The 18,490-nt window shown below is 43.1% G+C and overlaps 1 protein-coding gene across 14 annotated transcripts in view; it reads right to left on the bottom strand.

Moving 5' to 3' along the window:
• TCF7 (transcription factor 7) overlaps positions 1-18,490 on the bottom strand; it is a 114,627-nt gene that overhangs the window by 22,972 nt on the left and 73,165 nt on the right. For 11 of the 14 annotated variants that reach the window (XR_014153461.1, XM_081850383.1, XM_081850384.1 and 8 more), the window contains 6 exons: positions 17,751-17,883; positions 11,668-11,758; positions 7,014-7,100; positions 3,524-3,634; positions 2,756-2,918; positions 527-634 (listed from right to left, as the gene is read on the bottom strand). Coding sequence is in view for 13 of the 14 variants with exons in the window: in XM_081850383.1 (XP_081706509.1) it covers positions 527-634; positions 2,756-2,918; positions 3,524-3,634; positions 7,014-7,100; positions 11,668-11,758; positions 17,751-17,883 (693 nt within the window). In the remaining variant the exon portion in view is untranslated. The remainder of the gene's footprint in view (positions 1-526; positions 635-2,755; positions 2,919-3,523; positions 3,635-7,013; positions 7,101-11,667; positions 11,759-17,750; positions 17,884-18,490) is intronic. The other 3 variants (XM_081850377.1, XM_081850378.1, XM_081850380.1) reach the window with 1 other exon arrangement.

The following is an 18,490-nucleotide window of genomic DNA, read 5'->3' as shown; positions in this document are numbered from 1 at the left end:
TACTGGAAATCCTGATAAGGCCCAAGCACACTTGCAAAGCTCCTTTGGATTTGGATTCGAGAGTTTGGATTTGATATCCCGCTTTATCACTACCCTAAGGAGTCTCAAAGCGGCTAACATTCTCCTTTCCCTTCCTCCCCCACAACAAACACTCTGTGAGGTGGGTGGGGCTGAGAGACTTCAGAGAAGTGAGACTAGCCCAAGGTCACCCAGCAGCTGCATGTGGAGGAGCGGGGAAGCAAACCCGGTTCACCAGATTACGAGTCCACCGCTCTTAACCACTATACCACACTGGCTCTCTTTCAGACCTCCATCCCAAACAAGTGAAGGTCAGGCATGGAGGGGCTCTGCGTGACGCCCATGCTCCCAGTTCCCCATCCCACTTTTGCGATGCTCGTGCCCCCTTCCCACTTCAGCCCTTCCCACTTCAGGCTGAATGTCTGGAAAGGCACACATTTTGAAAGGCAACAATAAACTTCATGGACATATGATTCTCACGAAGCCACCAGAGACCCAGAGTACTCACGTAGTTATCTCTTGCAGACCAGCCAGGGTAGAGCTGCATGTGGAGCTGCCTTTCCTTGCGGGCCAGTTCATAGTACTTGGCTTGTTCCTCCCGTGACAGCGCATGCCACTGAAACAGAAATCACAGAAAGCTGTGAGACACCAAGAGACACCATCCCTCTGATCAGAAAAGAGCAAATGCTAAGAGTGGATACCAGACATCAGGCCCGGGGAACCTTTGCCCCTGCAGATGTTGCTGAACTGCAGCTCCCACCAGCTCCAATTGCTAGGGATGATGGGAGGTGTGGCTAGCAACACCTGGAGGGCCAAAGGTTCCCCAGGCCCACCACATATGGAAACAGTGCTGAGGCAGCTCACAACCACTTCTGAGAGGACCAGCAAAACCACTCTGAATCAGAAAACAGAAAGTTCCTGGAATTTTGGAAGGCAAGGGAATAACTTAATAAAGTTTCCATTGATATCAATGGGAAATCTTTAATGTTTGTAGCCATACCAAGTGGTGGTGGTGCTGGTAATGGAGATTTTCAGGTGGGTTGCACTGCAGACAATTACCTGCCCCACCCCCAATACCTGTAATTAACTAAAGAAATGCTAGATGCCTGAGCTGCCTGCTTCATATTAAGCAAAGACTTAGTTTGGTCCTTATACATCATTACTCCAGTCACTGTAATGTAGTTGCACACAGCTCTCTGTTTTTATTCAACTAGACTGCTGTGTGCAGGGAGCAGGAAGCCTTTGCCATATAACCAGAAAGCAACAGCCTCTTATTTCTAGACATGAATGGTGAAGCATTTTGACTGCTCAAGTAAGACAAAACTGTTTTGGGAAAATGGAGAAGCCAACATGGGACTAAACAACCATTTCTTTTTGTGGGTTTTCTCCTCCTTTGGCTTCTACAGAACAAACAAAAGCACAGGAAAAACCAGGTCTTTACTGTCAAAATTTAAAAACAGAGTTATAATGTAGAGTTCTTGGGATTAAATTTAAAGTTGTGTGGCTCAGTGGTTTGTGCTCACAGAAACAAGGGGAAGTTGTATGCCAAGGTTAAGGGGGGGAGGAGTCCAGTAAATCCACTGATCATGAACTTGGTGAACCCAGAGTCAAATCCTTGCTCAACCATAGACTCACTGAGTGGTCACTGGTAGGTCCCAAGGCCTCACTCAAAAGTTCCCCACTTACACAGTGAAAATAACTGGGACTCGTCTCACATGGTTTTGCAGACGAGTGCTTTGTGAAGTGAAAAGCACTTTACATGTTAGAAGTGATCCAGAAACGATTGCGGAGTCTTAGCTGAAAACATATTGCTGCAACTTAAATTTCCTGACAACATAGCAGCCTTGGAAAACCCCAATAATAAAATGAATTATGCTCAGTGATGTGAGGAGTGGCATACAGTCTGACACAGGTGGCAGCGGGACGGCAAAAGACAATAAAACACAAAGCAAGGTGTTGAAGGCTTTCCTTGGCAGTTCCTACAGCAACGTAAGGTTCCTTAAGACAACCTATGAAATTCATTATAGTGGATCTCGAAGCCCACATAAATGCACTCAGTGGAGGACATTTAGGCTATATAGGGAGGAGGCGGAGTAAAAGCATGGAGGCCTTGGCTCCCTAAGTTTCTGCTGACCCTTTCAGATTCTGCTGCAAGTCTGTAATACAGTTTGCCAGGCCACTACAACTAAGAGAGTGACTTCAAAACCATTAATGAGTATTCTAAAGAAAAGAAATACCCTGCATGGGCCACAATCATCAGTCCCAGCTTCACTCGAGTGGACACCCACACCCACATACCCCATTAACCTCCTTGCTAAGCATGGTTACCCTAACAGCAGCAAAGCAGCCCATCCACAGTACTGTGGGAACCTCCAGCTAATTCAGCTTGCAAATGGCCATTTGGGAATCTACATCACCAAGCATGAAAGGCCAGGCATCTTCCACCATCTTTCCCAACCCAGTGGAGTTGGGTCTGTATTTGCTCTTCAGGAGGCTGGATGAAGCCTGTGTTCAGATCCTGCTTGTAGGCTTCCCACAGACATCAGGTTGGGTGCTGTGAGGACAATATAGTGGACTAGATAAGCCTGATCTTCTAGTCAAGGCTCTCCTCACGTTCTTTAACCATGGATCCAAAAAGCCCACAGCCTCCGGAAGTACTGAAGTAGCATTTGCTAGCGCATACCCATGATGCCTCCCTAGTCATCAGAACCCCCCCACCTCCTTTTTGTGTTCTTACCCGCCTTCCTAGTATCTGATTGATAGCTGCACTTTCTTTCAAGGTGCACTCAGCAATGACTGTCCCCCGCATCTCTTTCATATACAGCATGAAAGCGTTCAGAGGCTTCTTGATGGTAGGCTTCTTGGCTTCCTTCTCTCTCTTTGGTTCTGGTTGTGATTTCCTTGCCGGAAACAGGAAAAAATAACAACCAGTTAGTAAAAAAGGACTAAGTGGTAACCGGAAATCTTGGCTGCTGGGAAAAGACTAAAATCCATGAGCCAAAACTCCAGTAATGGCCTAGTTGCTACCATTGGAGACACAACACTGGACATTGTACAGTCCTGATTCAGCACAGACAGATATTACCTGTGATTTATTAAATGTGAGGCAAAACCCACTGCATTTACTGTTCCAATTTGCAGAACTGTAAATGGTCTGCATCTGGGCTGGGGACCTCTGTGGTCCTCCAGGTGTTGTTGGACTCCAACTTCCATCAGCCCCAGCCCGCATTGTCAATGGTCAGGGATGATGGCACAGGAATTCAGAAACATTTGAAGGGCATCAGTTTCCCCACCCTCATTGAAACAGGCCTTGGGGCGGGGGGGGGGGGGAGCAGAGTGGCTGAGAGAAGCGTGAAATGTCATCCTCCTAGCTACCTTTTCCCCACTGGAAGTGGCACCATACTGGCTCTGCTTTGCCAAGGAGTTGCAGCTTCAAAAAGGTGCAAAATGGATGTGGAATTATATCGTTCCAGCCTAAGCTTTTTCCCAAGACCTGGTCACTTACATGCTCCGGTCGTAATGGTCAAACTCTTGTTTCCCAGAGGGAGATGTGATACCCGGGTGTGGGATTCCTGTGGTGTGCATTCCAGAGCCAAGCATCAAGGGATGTGTGATCCTGCAACATAAAGCATGTTTGTGACTGCCTGGGCTTTTTAACAGATTACAGACCTCCTGGGTTTCATACTGCAGTTGGACTCATGCTAATTAAATGTGTGTGTGTGTGTGTGTGTGTGAGTGAGAGAGAGAGAGAGAGAGAGAGAGAGAGAGAGAGAGGAGACCACCTTTAAGAATGCTCAGTAGACTGATATTAAAACAGAATGGTTGCATATTCAATGACAATTCCAAAAAACACACAGCAGCGGAAACATGGGTTTCTAAAAGCTTACACAGCTGCAAAAGGTCTGTAGCATGAATCCTTAGTTATATTCTGTGGAGCTGCCACATTCTGGAACAGGGCCATTGAATTCAGACAGGCAACACTGGGACGTTTAGCAATGGCAATCCTACCTAATGATTTGTTTTTCAAGTGTTTGGGAGACAGAGGTTTGCCCACTAGGTGGCACTCTTTGAATTTTTCCTTCTATATTCATAGTAGCAACTGAGCAGGAGCCCATTAACTGAGTACAATTTACATGTGAAGTAACTCTCTGACATCCATTTGCATTATCCTATGTCATCCTGGCATTCTGTAGTAGTAGCAGCAGTAGCAGCAGCAGCAGCAGCAGTAATAATAATTTATAATTTATACCCCACCCACCTGGCTGGGTTTCTGTAAGTGAAGCATTCTTCCTGAACTATAATAACACCCAAGAGTGCTGCATCGCAGCTCTTGACAAAGCTTATGGCAATGCCAAGCCTGACTTGGTATTTTCTCCTCATCGGGCCTGCAGTTAAATAGAGGCTACAAGTCTTAATTTGGTGTGTGATTAAACTTAAAGAGCTGTACTTAACTGTTCTCAGCGCGCACACCAGTTTTCAGTTTCAAAGAGTGGGCATTTTGCACTGGCTTTTGGCTGCGTATGTTTGGTTTGGGGCTGTCTTGCCCAAGTAATCCATGGTCCTAGTGACACTGTGAAGTGTGGCTAAGCCCATTTCAGGTTAGGCCTTGGGCAAAATTTTTATACCAGCTGCTTTGCAAAAACAATATGGAATTAAGCCATTGGTCCTTCTAGCTCAGTATCATCTGCTCTGATTGGCCATGGCTCTCCAGGGTTTCAGGCAGGGTTCTCTCACAGCCATATCTGGAGATACCAATGATTGAAGCAGATGCCCTCTCACTAAGCCTCAGCCTAACAGTGTGATCTAGCACCTCATGCTGGATATTCAGATCTCACTTGTTGACACTGTATTGTTAGGGCTGTAACATAAACATTATGGCCGTCTCCAGGCCTCATTGCCTCCCTGGAGCAATTCTGAGCACAATGGGACCTGGGAGGGTAAAGCCAATGCTATCATTGCGATCATAACACAGCTACTTAAGATTAATAGTTTATACACCCTTCATCAGGCCTGTAAAATATTTTCAGCACTGGAGAATGATGCTGTCAGTTTACCAAGCTTCATGACTGAAGCTTGAGACAGCAGGATTGCCCATGGGAGACAACCAACTGTTCATTAGCTCTGTTGGCACAAAAAGGAATTATGCTTGATTTTAATCTACTGGCATGACTTGAAGCTTGATCATTATCTGCCGAGGTGTGTGTTCTTGTCTGCGAAACCTGCCTTGTTCTTCTCTGTAAAGTGGGAATGCCGGTATGATGAAGAATGAAACTGTCAGGCAACCAAGGAGGTCTGCAGAGTCATTTATCTTAAATATTAAGATGCTTAGACTGGAGTAGTTGCCTCCGGCAGGCTGAAAATTAAGGTAATAACAATAATACTATCGTCCTCATCATAATCAAGTTCCTTTTCGACTACTGTTCCTAAAGCAAATCCCATGATGTCTTCATCAAGAGACGTACTGAGCACTCTCATTAAGACTACACAGAGTAGAAGCCAAAGCTAGAGAGATGCCCAGCCAAGTGGTCCGTCCGTCCGTCTGTCCGTCTGTCTGTCTGTCTGTCTGTCTGTCTGTCTGTCTGTCTGTCTGTCTATCTATCTATCTATCTATCTATCTATCTATCTATCTATCTATCTATCATCTCTCTCTCTCTCTCTCTCTCACACACACACACACACACACTTACACACACACACTTACACACACACACACACACACACACTCCCCATAGGTTAAAGCTCATCCCTGTCGGACCTTCTCAAGACAGACAAGGAAGATGGAAGTTGGCTTCAGATCCTTCTAATGAATTCTTGAACAACTCACAACCAGCATCTGGATTGGTAGTGCAGATCTGGAGGGACAATGGGAAATTTGTGTTCCCTTATGAAGGCAGGTCTAAGTTTTTTAAAGTGTTGCATGGGGGGCACTGCAGCACACAGTCCTGCCACCACAAAAGGAACAGCCTGAAAAAAGCAAATATTTGCTTTGTATCATAGTACACTGATGCTTCTACTTTACTACCATCCTCTGCTGTTGTAAATTGCCATACATTTCCAGGTTACCAAAGCCAGCAATCTTAAGCCAAGGGAGGGCTCTTGTCAGGGGCCATACAAGGAATTAACTGAACAAGCAGGACATTGCCAGGCATCTGCCTTGCACTCAAGTAGAGCATGATGCATGGAGGAAAGCTGAGAGTGGACTCAAGTAGTAGAGTGAGGTAGGAATGAGAACCTGACCTGATGGTTTGAATGTATCAGGTTCTCTGTCCCAAACAAGACCAATTTCTGCTTTGGTTAGCTGCATTTTGTTAGCTGTTACAATTGCAGAGGTAGTAATAAGGGTGCCCATTATGTTCTGCAGTATTATGAAGTGACACCTGAAGGGGAGCCTTATGCTGGAGACAGACAACAGTGTTGTTGGTTCTTTTGAGAGCTGAAAGCAAAAAGAGACACCATTGCTTGCAAAGTGTGTGCTCATCCTTCTTACCAGGCCTGGTAAATAACTTTTGCAAAGTTTTGCATTGTTGTTGTTTATTAAAAAAAAAATCTGGGGAGGAAGAACTGTTTAACCACAGGCAACAATAGAACAAAAGAAATGTGTGCACACCATGAGAGGTGAAACCTTTCGTCAAAGCACTTACAAACTCTATTTTTTGTCTCCAGCCACATAAGACTAAGAGACATACTGACGTTTGAGGCTGCAGTGGTGGTGCTCACATGAAGACGGACTTTACAGCATCTTCATGAGGGTTCTCTCTCTCCACCCGCTACTATTGTTGACCAAAGCCAAAATTGTGTTACTCCTTTTTGAGAGCGTGCTAAGTTTGTGTGTTGTTTTAAAGTATTATTATTTTAAAAAGCCACCTGCCTAAAACAGGAGACTCCCTTCCCTGTTGCTGCCACCCAGAAGCCTCCCTAAGTGCTGCAAGCTTGAACGGCGTGGACTGCAAAAGAAGCAGAGCAATTTTGTCCTGACTTAGGCAGCTCATACTTACCTAGAGAAAGAAGCCCCAGCAGTGAGCGCCGACGTATAGGGCTGTCTAAATCCACATGACTGGAAAGGACAGACAGGCTGGCTCTGCCTGGGATCAGGAAGAAAGAGTCCATAAAGCATCTATATCGGTGCCACCTTTCCTGCATACCCTTTTCCCAACTGGACTCATCACGGACTTGTATTTTTGGGAAAAGGAGAAGCCTCCTGTTGTACATTGGCTTCTGTCCCGATGGGGAGGTGAGTCTAAACAGCTTCAGCTGGAGGTGGGTCTAAACAGGTCTACAGGAAAGTTCCACTAATGCCACCTTAAAACCCTACCTGTGCTTATTATACTCCCAGCTCTGCAACGTTGCTAAAGAACTAGGCCTCGATCCAAGTTGATTTGCACACAAGCTTCTTGACGCACCCTCCCTAAGGCCTAAAAGGGTGACATTTCAAATCCTACTGCAAGTCGATTCCAAATGCTTTCTCCTTAACTGTAATTGAAGCAGGAACCTTTGGGCTTGGAGTGCTGTTGATGGCATTGCTTACTCTTGATTCTGCACCTAAAAGCTGGTGCAGGGTGAAGATGAGCAGGATCAGCATGAGTGGCACAGCTGGAAGACTGAGTGTAGTTCAATCTCCCACAATAGTTTGTGCCTGCTCTTTGATCTATGCCCTTGCTCCCCTTGTGGGTTAGTGTTAAGGCCTGGGTAGACCTCTCTGTATCAATATTAATAGGCATATTACAGTGGCTGTTGAGTTCTGAGTCAGTAGGTTCAAATCACACTTGAACTCATTAGGCGAACTTAGACAACTCTCTGCTCCTTCTCCCTAAGCCTGAATAAATAATAATAATAATAATAATAATAATAATAATAATGGAGGCCTACTTGACAGGCTGAACAGAGGGATCAATGACATATGCAACACTTTAATTCTCCTAAGTATTATTACTATTCCTACTAATTCATTACTTGTTAAAAAACTTGCAACCCAAGCAACATTGCTGCAAACTTAGGAGCACATGTAAAAATATGCCGAACACTAGCCAAGTGCTACAACAGGAAGCAGGCTTCTGAAGTTTTAACATTTGGGCCTTGGAGATGAGAACACAGTTTAATTCTGAAGTGACATTCATTATTCCATAGGCCAAGATTCCCCAAGAAAAGAAATGGTTGTTGCCAAGGAAGTTTTTCATCAATGTGAACCTGACATGGAAATTATTTCAACTGGAAAATCAATCCACGATTCTGACTATTCAGAATGAAAGTGCTTTTTTTGTATGTGTGTGTTTTTAAAAAAACCCTGTGAAAGTAGAATGGAAATATTTATTTACTTAAGTTATTTCAAAACCAGCATGAGGCATCAAGTTAAATTGTTGCATACGTAGCTCATAATGTGCAGCTGACACCATTTACAAGGCTTTTTAGGGAAGGTGTGTTTGCAGCTAAGCTTCAGTGAACAAGCTCACCAGACTGGACTGCAAGTCATTTTTATTTGAGGTTCTCGACTTGTCATTCCACCTAATTAAAGGGAGACTTATTACAGGGCCTCTTCCCCAAAATACTTGGCAGGTACAAAGGACATTCCTGCCGAACTCTTTCTTGCTAAGGAAAAGCTGCTTCCTGCATTCAGACCCCTTTGTGTTTGAAGTCAGCCTCATTCCAGATCAGTGAACGTTCAGAGCCATTCACATACCACAGTGCTTGTTACTGGCAGATGGGGGCTCTGAAGTCTTCCTCCTCCTCCACAATTAATTTCAGCACTGCTAACGCTGCCAAACCTCTGCAAAGCATGGTGTGGAGAGACCAAGTAACAAAACACCCCCCACACCCCTGGACGTATTATTGGAGGGGCATCAGTTGCACTTGCTTGTAGACAGCTCAGTGTATACAAATGGGAGAAGATCGCATACAGTATATAGGCCGGGAAACATTTAAACTGCAAATTTGGAGAAGCCAAGTAAATATAAAATCCCCGAGAACAAATTTTTAACTAAGTGCTTATATCTTACTGAGCTTGCAGAGAAATTAAACCACACCTAACTTTCTTAGAGCTCTATGCAATGACTGCAATCCAAAGATAAACTTGCACCAGAGTTTTATAGGGTCACAAAGTGTACTTCTGCGTAAGCATCTGAAGTACACCCACATGCAAATGGTACTGTGCACACATTGTGGGATTTTCCACTGCACACTGATGTACCAGGAGTTCATAGCCAAATGCTGCAATCCAGCAAGCTGTGGAAAATGCTATCATAACATATTTATGATTTACATATGGGTTTCCTCAACGTTTTTATAGGTATTTGAATTTTGTGCAGGAATTTCGTTTCATTTAGGAATGTCAATATGAGTGAAAGAGTGCAAAGTCATGGCCATATCGGGGCTCCGTGTTGTGCATTTAGGGAAACAGCTGGGTTGTCATTTTTTACGTATGCTGTGAGAAACAAAAACTGGTGGTGTACTATCAGCAAACACAATTTCTGCATAAAGCATGAAATTGGTCTGACTCTGCTGTGCACCTGTGTTTGGAGAAGAGAGATAGACCTTCTCCTGATATGCTGTGCATCCCATTCCTGCTTGGGTCCTGCTGCAGTGTTGCTGGTTTTTTAAAACAGAAAGATGTAAACGAAGACACATATTTAATGTAACATGTAGCCTGGCCCATGGTCAGATACAAAGCAGTTTTCTACATATGTGCAGGGCTCTGGATTCCATCCACAGTGCAACTGGAAGAAAAACTGGGCTTCCTCTAGATGCAACTTTTTGATGGAAACAGACATTGCATTGAAAATGGAGAAATACTTTGTGCTGGCTATGGGGAGAAAGTGCTAATGGAAATGTCTGCCTCTCAATCTCTTTAATCCCTTACTAAAAATCTGGCTGTCTGATCACTAGTGGTTAAAGTTGGCAAGAGGGGCTAATAGAAAGTAAAAGCATGAAGATGCTGCCCGATCAAGCAACAAACCAATATTAGTATCAGTATCAGCTTTGCTTTCTAGAAGCAGGGTTTGTGCCTTACATACTTCCTGTCTGTCTTTTCTGTGGACACCCTTCCAAGCCGACAGAAAAATAACTCAGAGGTCTTCCTATCCTCTCCAAATTACTTTATTCCTTTTAAACAGTAGTTAATCATCGCCCAAATTATAGCAAGTCTAGGACAGATACAATGTTAAACAAAACATCTAAAGAACCAACCAACCAACCAACCAACCAACCAACCATAAAGCCTGAAGCCTCAGGTGCCTCTTCTTTGTGAATAAATATATAGAAAATCATTTGGTAGTCAAATATTGTATTGTATTGTATTGCTTTGTGATGTGTTTTATTGCATCTCCCTTAGGTGATACACTTAACATGCCTGTGCCACAGTTATGGCAGAAATTCCTATCTGCATACTGCTAAGGATGGGTGAATCTGCAAATGATGGTTTCTTTCCATTTCTCATTCTTCCAATCTTAAGTTTAGTTCTCCAATATCAGTTTGCACATTTTGTGTGTGTGCGTGTGTTTTAAAAAATCTTTGTGGAAATTCACTAACATTTTAGTGTGAATTTCTCCCAAGATGCACATGTTTATATGCAGTTTTACATTTTAGCAAAACAGTATTGCTGAACATAATGCATCTTTGTAGGTTACTTTCACTAACATGTGCATTTTTATGCACACTTTGTCCCAGTACATTCATTTTTGCACACATTACTTGGCTGGAGAACTACAGTGCAAAATTCAGAAAAGCACACATTTTGAAGGCTGTCTTTAGATTTCAGAATCATTTTGGAAAACACAAATTAGTTAGGTTCACCTTTAAATGCAAACTGAACTAAATATCTCCCCCATCTCTACAGAGTGCGTTCAGCTGATACACAGGAACTTTACTCTCTATTATTATTATTATTATTAGTAGTAGTAGTAGTAGTAGTAGTAGTAATAGTAATATTCTGGCAACCTCTTCAGTTCAGAAATGGTGGGTTGAAGTTTCTACAATTCCACACTGTCATGCATTGTACAGTTCTACTAACACCTGCTGCATCATGTAAGTGAATTAATACATGGAAGGGGTGGGGAGAGGTCTACTTATGGTTGAATGTGTGTTGAGTGCTTTTGTCTCCTCAGCTTCTGGCCTAAATATACAGCCATGAAGTGGAGAAAATGCTGTCCATCTTCATTTAAAAGACTCTGCCATAGATTGCATTTTCCCTCTCTCTTGCATGTTTACCAGGACCCACATTGGATTGCCATTAATCCATAGTAAGAAGGGGAAGGCCTTCTGTAGAATCATATGTTTTAGGGACAGAATTTAACAACAATATTTCTTCAATAACTCAGGTATACACTTGCCTGTGGTGAGAAGAAAGCAAATTCTATGACCTACCACGCTTTTGCTTGTTATTGGCATTTCAGAATGGCAGCATGGGGCCGAACAAGAGATTCTAGGCCAAGGGTCAACACAACAGTCCCTGATCAAAGTAGGAGAGAAGGAGAGAGAACCCATATCTTGCTCAAAATCTTTTTTTCACACCTAGACCTGTGCCAAGAACTAATTGTGGTGCCAGGGAAAAGTATACTGAAGTGTGTACATATACAGTTTCAGGTGTTGTGGAGAATGGTTGGTGTTGCCCAGGTACCCCAATTTGGACAAACCCCTCAGTTATAGGTATTTAATACTTACCATCCCATAGAAGGTGTTATCTGTCCAACTCCACTAGGAGGGAGGGAATAGAAACCAGAAATGTCTGATGTTTGAGAAGGACGGTGTACACCTGGCAGAAAATCGAAACACCAGGAAGTTTAGGCGAAGCAATTTCTAGGTTTCTTTTAAGTAGCATTAACTTGGCTATAACGGACATGGTACAAAGGTTCAGTATTTATTAGCATCCAATAACCAGAGTTGGTTAACTTACTTTGTCTCTCCCTTGTCCCCCATTTCTGGACAGAATAAATATCCTTAGGCTTTCCTACCTATTAAGATACTCTTCAACACAATACTGCAACCAGACAATCAAGGTACAGCACTGATGGGGTGAGGAGTACAGGAAGTGAGTGGGACAAAAGTATCCGGAGTACGCAAAAAATGAAGTTGGTGCGGCGTAGTCAGCCAAGGTAGGGCACTGAAGGAGGTGGCAAGTACAGGAAATGAGTGGGACAAAAGCACATGGAGTAGAGACAAGATAAAGCTGGCAGATAATGCAGCAGAAAAGATTTGAGTCGGGAGCCCTCAGTTCAAATCTCACCTCAGCTACCCACAACCTCAAAAGATGGCTTTGGGCCAGCCTTCTCAGCCTCATCCCCAAACCCCTATCTATAATAGAGGGATAGCAATGTGGGCCTACACCACAATGCTGCGGGAAGGATGGCAGAGATAATATATGTGAAGTACTTTGAATGCGGTATGTAATTTCTAAGTATTATCATCAAAGTACAAAAAAACCCAACCACCATCAAGTTAAGTCACCGGTTTTCATACGTGGGGTTGGAAAGGTAATTTACTCAGGAATGAGTGGATGGTCATTAGAAGGAGCATGAGTGTGGGAGAAAAGGGATGGGGAAAGGATTTCTTTCTTCTCAATTCACCCAGTGCACATCAGTTTGCTAAAGCAAACTATATGCCCTAGTCTCACTTAATTCTTCCTCCTCCTTTAGGACCTTAGTTTCTTGGTTTCTGCTGCTTCTGTTTAGCACACCAGTTTGTTGACCAACTGGGGTATGTTAGTTCCTAGAGAAGTTTTTTTCTCCCTTCCATCCCAACTTTCTTTTTTTAAAAAAATATTTTTTATTAACTGGCCAATCAAATCAAATCACATCACATAAATTCCGAATTGCAAAGCCGAATTTTAAATTTTGTTGAGGGAACCTATATTTCAAGATCCGAAGGGGGATTCTGATCATCTTCTTGCCACTGCGTTAATGTCCAAATCAGTCCAAACAAAGTTCATAATTCTATCCAGTCTTATCTTGCTGTTTCCACATCACATCTTGTTCATATATTTTCTCTTTTTTCTTTGTGATCTCTTCTGATAGTCTCCTTAAGCTGATAAACACCAATAATAATCCTGTGTGAATTTTTCCGTTCCTCCAATCCTCCAATTGAGATGGTTTCCATATATCATCACCTTCATAGATAACAGCACTCTTTCCATCATTAATTACAGAACTGTCGTTCTTAAGTCCCACTGAGGAGTTTCACCCACAATATAAAAACAGCTCTATTTCTCTATTTCTCCTCTCAGACTTAAGTCCTCCGACAGAACTTCCCAATATGGCGGCGGAATTTTTAACTGCATCATTCCAAAGCCCTTATACATTCCACGCTCTTCTTAAAATATGCTTTGGTTCAAAAGTTTATCTCCACACAGCCTTAAATTCACAGCTTAAGTCCTTAAAATGACATTTCTGACTTGTGGGGGGGGGATTCTTGTTTAATCACATAAAGGAAAGAAAGGAAAGTTTTTTCCCCCTCCCCCATCAGTCCCTTTGCCATACCGAGTCTTGGCATATCTTCTCATGATTTATACTTGTTCCTCCGACTCGTCTTGTTTTATCAGAGATCTCTTCTGTGAGCAGTCTTTACTCCCCCTTCTTCCTTGAGATATGTGCATTCGCTTCATCCAAATTGTTTCTTTTGAAGTTCTTGCAGCTAGTGGCGAGGATCAGAAACGGCATCCAGGAGTGCCGAAATCCCACAGGAAAGCATTGTGCCTAGTGCCCCCATCCCCACAAATTCGGGGGTGGTATAGGGCACAGCAGGCAAGGGCAGTCCCCCACCACAATCCTGGGGGGGGGGTAGGGAGGCTATTTACTCCCATCACAGCCTCCAATTTACCTCGTGTGGATCGGAGAGATGCTATTGTCAGCCATCTTCTGATGCGCCCCTAGTGGTCCCACCTTCCACCCCAACTTTCTATAGTTTAAAATATATCTATGTTAATTACCAACAAGAGACATAATCTTAAACAGAATGAGCACTATTGTGACATTAGGTTGCATTCTTATTGTGTTTGGAAAAAGTGTATGCTGCTTCTTTCTGACTGCAGGTTATGTTTAGCACACACACCCAGGCTGGCTGAATGGCCTTCACGGAATAATAATCTTTTAGGTGATATGGAAATTCTGCCACATGTGTTTGATTTGTGATGGTGGTTTCATGTATGAAAGTCATTGCTTGATATCACAAACACTGTATACACGAACCTGCGTGCAGGGTGGAAAGAGAACAAACTATGCAGGTGGTGGCAGTGGTTGTAACTACCTGAGAGACAGACCTCTGTGGCCTCCAGCCAATGTTACAACTGCTTAGAAATCCAAAGCAGTATGGGATGTGGTAATACTCATTCAATGCATAAGCAGAGCCTCCTGCTTCCATTCTCCATCTGCAAAGATGGGCAGTTACACTTTGGTCACATCCAGAAGGATGCTTCAGATTACGCTTCCCACTTCAGGGCAACATACTTCCAACATGGTGATGTTCCCACAGAGGAACTTACGGTCTTCAAATAAAAACATATTGAAGGTCCCAGGCCACAGAGAGGTTAGGCTGGCCTCAACTAGAGCCAGGGCTTTTTCGGCTGCGGCTCCAACCTGGTGGAACGCTCTGTCACAAGAGACAAGGGCCCTGCAGGACTTGACATCTTTCCGCAGGGCCTGCAAGACAGAGCTGTTCCACCAGGCCTTTGGTCAGGGCGCAGCCTGACTCCCTCCTTGGCAATCTTTACAAAACTTTAGTTTATGGTTGCCATCAATTTTGATTTTAATTAATTTTTTTATAATGTTTTTATAATGTTGCACTGTTTTAGTGTTGTTAGCCGCCCTGAGCCCGGCTTCGGTCGGGGAGGGCAGGATATAAATAAAATTTATTATTATTTATTATTAAGTGTTCCCATTGGCTTCTCACATGAGTAAAAATCACAAAATCAGAAACAAGTGGTATGCCTCATCAAAATTCCCACGTTGCAATTTTAATCGCTGACTGGAAGGAGCAGCCTTAATTATTTTTTTCAGTCTGTAAAAATGAATTAAGACAGCTCCTTTCTCTCACATAAGCCGCCTCATCATAAACTTAAGGATGCTGTGGATCTGCTTTGGCGCATGTCCAATCCATGAGAGTCCTTAAGCCATGGGGCTTCTACAGTCACTCACACTGGGATGCTGTCAGCAGCCACAGCAACAAGCTTAACTTCAAGCCAGCCCATGCAACAGGGGAGCTTTCCATCCTCAGGGTAGACTTGTGTTATGGCTTTTTATTCTAAGAATAAGTCTCTTGAGGTGCACTCACAGAGACTTTCAAAGCCTTTTCAAAAGTCATGGGACTTATTCTGTGGGTATGTTCAAGGACAGCTGGATATAAGGTACTTTGTGTTATATTCCCTGAAGAGCCAAGCAAGATTTGAACTATCCTCATTCACCACTTCCTGCCAGACTTCAATATTTGCCCTTAGCTAAGCTTCTTGTAGGTTATAATTCGTTAACTCTTTTTATTCTTATGTTTTAGGTTTAATTTTCTCTGAATGCTGGTGGGCAATTTTAGATCCAAGAGACTAGATGTGTAGAGAACATGTTCAGTTTGTAGGGAGCAGGAGAATGAAAAATCTTCTGAGCCCAGGTCAAACATTCTCAACGTTTTCTGGGGTCTAAAGTGCAGCAGAATAATTCTCTAAGGGGCTTAAGATAGAACATGTGCTAACTTCATGACATTTGCTAAACACACTTCTTAACAGCCTTGGTGTTTGACAGCATGCTTAACCATACAAGGTGCATTGCTTTGCCATTGCTTAGGAGCTTGAGTAGGGTGTGTGTGTGGGGGGGAATATGCAACTGGTAATTACTACTGTGAAACCATATCCAACTCCAGAAAGTTGTAAGGAGAAATTCTATGAAACAAACATTCTTTACATCTCTCAAGACATGTTTGTTCAGGAATACCCCACTGAGAGTGGATGCAAATGTCTAGGAAGGTCAGATGGTATAAGTGTAGGACTGTGGAGAACCACCTGTTTGAAGGCCAAAGAGCTATGAGTGAAAGAAGTACAGCATCACAATGTCTTGGGAGTTGCTTGTTTGTGTGTCTGTTCCCAATCTATATAAAAGTACACCCTTAAAACTCAGTAATAAAAAGCGCTATCAGAGAGTTAAAGTGAAAGTAGTTCTTAAATGACAACTTGTAAAGCTGGTAAAATCCTGCACACCCTAGCATAACCTTTACCTTTACCTTTAAGGGTAGGAAGTACCTAACTGTTTTGTACCACTGACCGCATTCTCATGACACAATAAGCCAGGACTCCTGGCTGACCCTGTCTTACTGTGAAAGAACAGCATGTTAGTATGCACAACCTGTTCTTCCTTTGCATGAGTGGATAAAACAAACCAGGAGAGGGTATCTTATTATGATGTGTGAACCCAGGATTCATGGAGTCAACTTTAACCCTGGCTTACATTTCTGTCTTGATTGAGAGTAGGCTCCTGGGTTCACACACCACGATAACCATATTTAAATATTGTTTTATGTCCCCATTCAAATTCCTCTAAAATGCAGACCAAGCACTGGCTGTGCTTCCAATTCTACAATTCTGTGATAAGCTATCACATTCCAGTTACCTTTATCTGCATATGAGAAGAAAGGGACAAAACAAAAATAAGCTAGGGATCTTAGTTCATCTTGACCTGTGAATGTGGCCACCAACTTTTAAAAATCAGATAGTTTTATTAACACAGAAACAAGGTGCGTATATTCCATAGTTCATAGGATAAATGCTATCATGTGACACTGTGCCCACTACAATATGAGAAAGGAAACAAATTTACGCTGGAAATTTAAAGACAATATTATTATACTGTCATTATTCAACCAATGGAAGTTGAGCCACAATACATCAAACATCACAGTGGCATATCTCTCACTTATTTTGATGTGCTCTTTGAAGAGATGTCATGCAGAAACCACTAGGAAAAAATGCTTTTGGTCCCAGTCGTATCTAAATAGTCAGCTTAGGCACACCTCGACGCTGTGAGGGGGTTGTGAAAGAAAATACCACTAAATGTCAGAAAAGAGTGTGTGACCAAGACCACAACTTGCTCTTGAACCCACATTAATCACTCAGGGCCAAACTTAGATGAGAAGCAGGAGGCCCATGATTAGGATCATACATGTTTTCAGGTTTTATTTCATTTTACTAATTAGCAGCCTCACATGGTTGCCTTGAAGTCTAGGGAAGGGTTCTTCTTTGAGGAAGTGCTTGCCCCTTTCCCCTTCCTGCAATGTCTCCATTCCAAATCATCTAGCAATCCAATCACCCACCAAGATCAAAGCACATTTGCCTTTGTAAGAAGTATTTTTTTTTAATCCCAAGGAGGAGGGCAAAAGCAGGAAACTGGAACAATTTTTGAGAATCAAGTGGCCGGTAGGGAAGGGTTAAGCACCCCTCCTCCTGCTGCTTCTTTGCTCACAAGGGCCCCTGAACGCTGATCCTAAAAGTAGAAATGCATATGCCAGCAGCTTTGGTGCTTGAGAATAGCTTTCAGACATTCATAGGTGATGTGCAAAATGGATGAGGATGGCTGTGAAATACAGTTCAAGGGTGAATATTTGCAGTAATCATCCTGACTTTCATTGATATGGGTAAAGTTTAGTGAGTTGACAATCCTATTATCAGCCTACCTTTTTTTTAACCCATAAGTTTTCTAAATGATTTTCAGACGCCTCCCCTCCTCTCCCCCACTCCCTGCAAAGTAAACAGAGGAAGCTGATAGCATCGTGGTTACCTTGTTTCTGGTTGATGTCAGCTGGCAGGTGTGGCGAATGGGAGCCATGGCTGAAATGTTCATTGCTGTATGGGATGAGTGGCGTGAGTGGATGGACACCATGGGACGGCTGCACTACAGGAACCTTGTTGGACTGAAAAATACAAGTCAGAGGAGAGAGGGGCTTGAGTAATTTTAGCCTTTTGAGTTTCACAATTCATGAGGGTGGGGTGACAGAGAGATGGAGGCATCCTAAAATGAACCTTACTGATGGCTAAGTAAGTTTTAAAGTAGCTGCATATGTCAGAAGCAACACAGGGGCTGTTCCACAGGCGGGACAGAAGCCTTAGAGACAAATACATGAAAGCAAACACTCCAGCCTGGGTATGGCTGCATGTTCTGAATCCAGGTCTGGCTCTGCTTTTGTTAACAAGATGGTTGGAATGATAATGAATGGGAAACAGGTCCCATCAAAGCGGGAGGATTTATCATGCCACTCTAATTGTCTAAATGTGCTGTGCTCTTGTGTGAAGCACTGGCCAAAGTCTAGAGATTGTTTCTGTGACATGGTCTTCCCAGATGAAGTGCTTATCTCCATCAGTATATCTAAACTAATACAACGTACCACCTTTAGAGTGATATATTTTACTTTTACAGAGCTCATGGAAGCAGGCAAGCAGGCTTGCATGCATGGTGAAGATCACCATACAGCCAAAGAACTACAGGCTTTCAGGTGCGTCTTGACAGCTTCTTGGGAAAGT

This window comes from Podarcis erhardii (genome assembly GCF_964252035.2).
Source record: "Podarcis erhardii genome assembly, chromosome: 2".
Lineage (NCBI taxonomy): Eukaryota > Metazoa > Chordata > Lepidosauria > Squamata > Lacertidae > Podarcis > Podarcis erhardii.
This window is presented reverse-complemented; position numbering and strand designations above follow the sequence as displayed.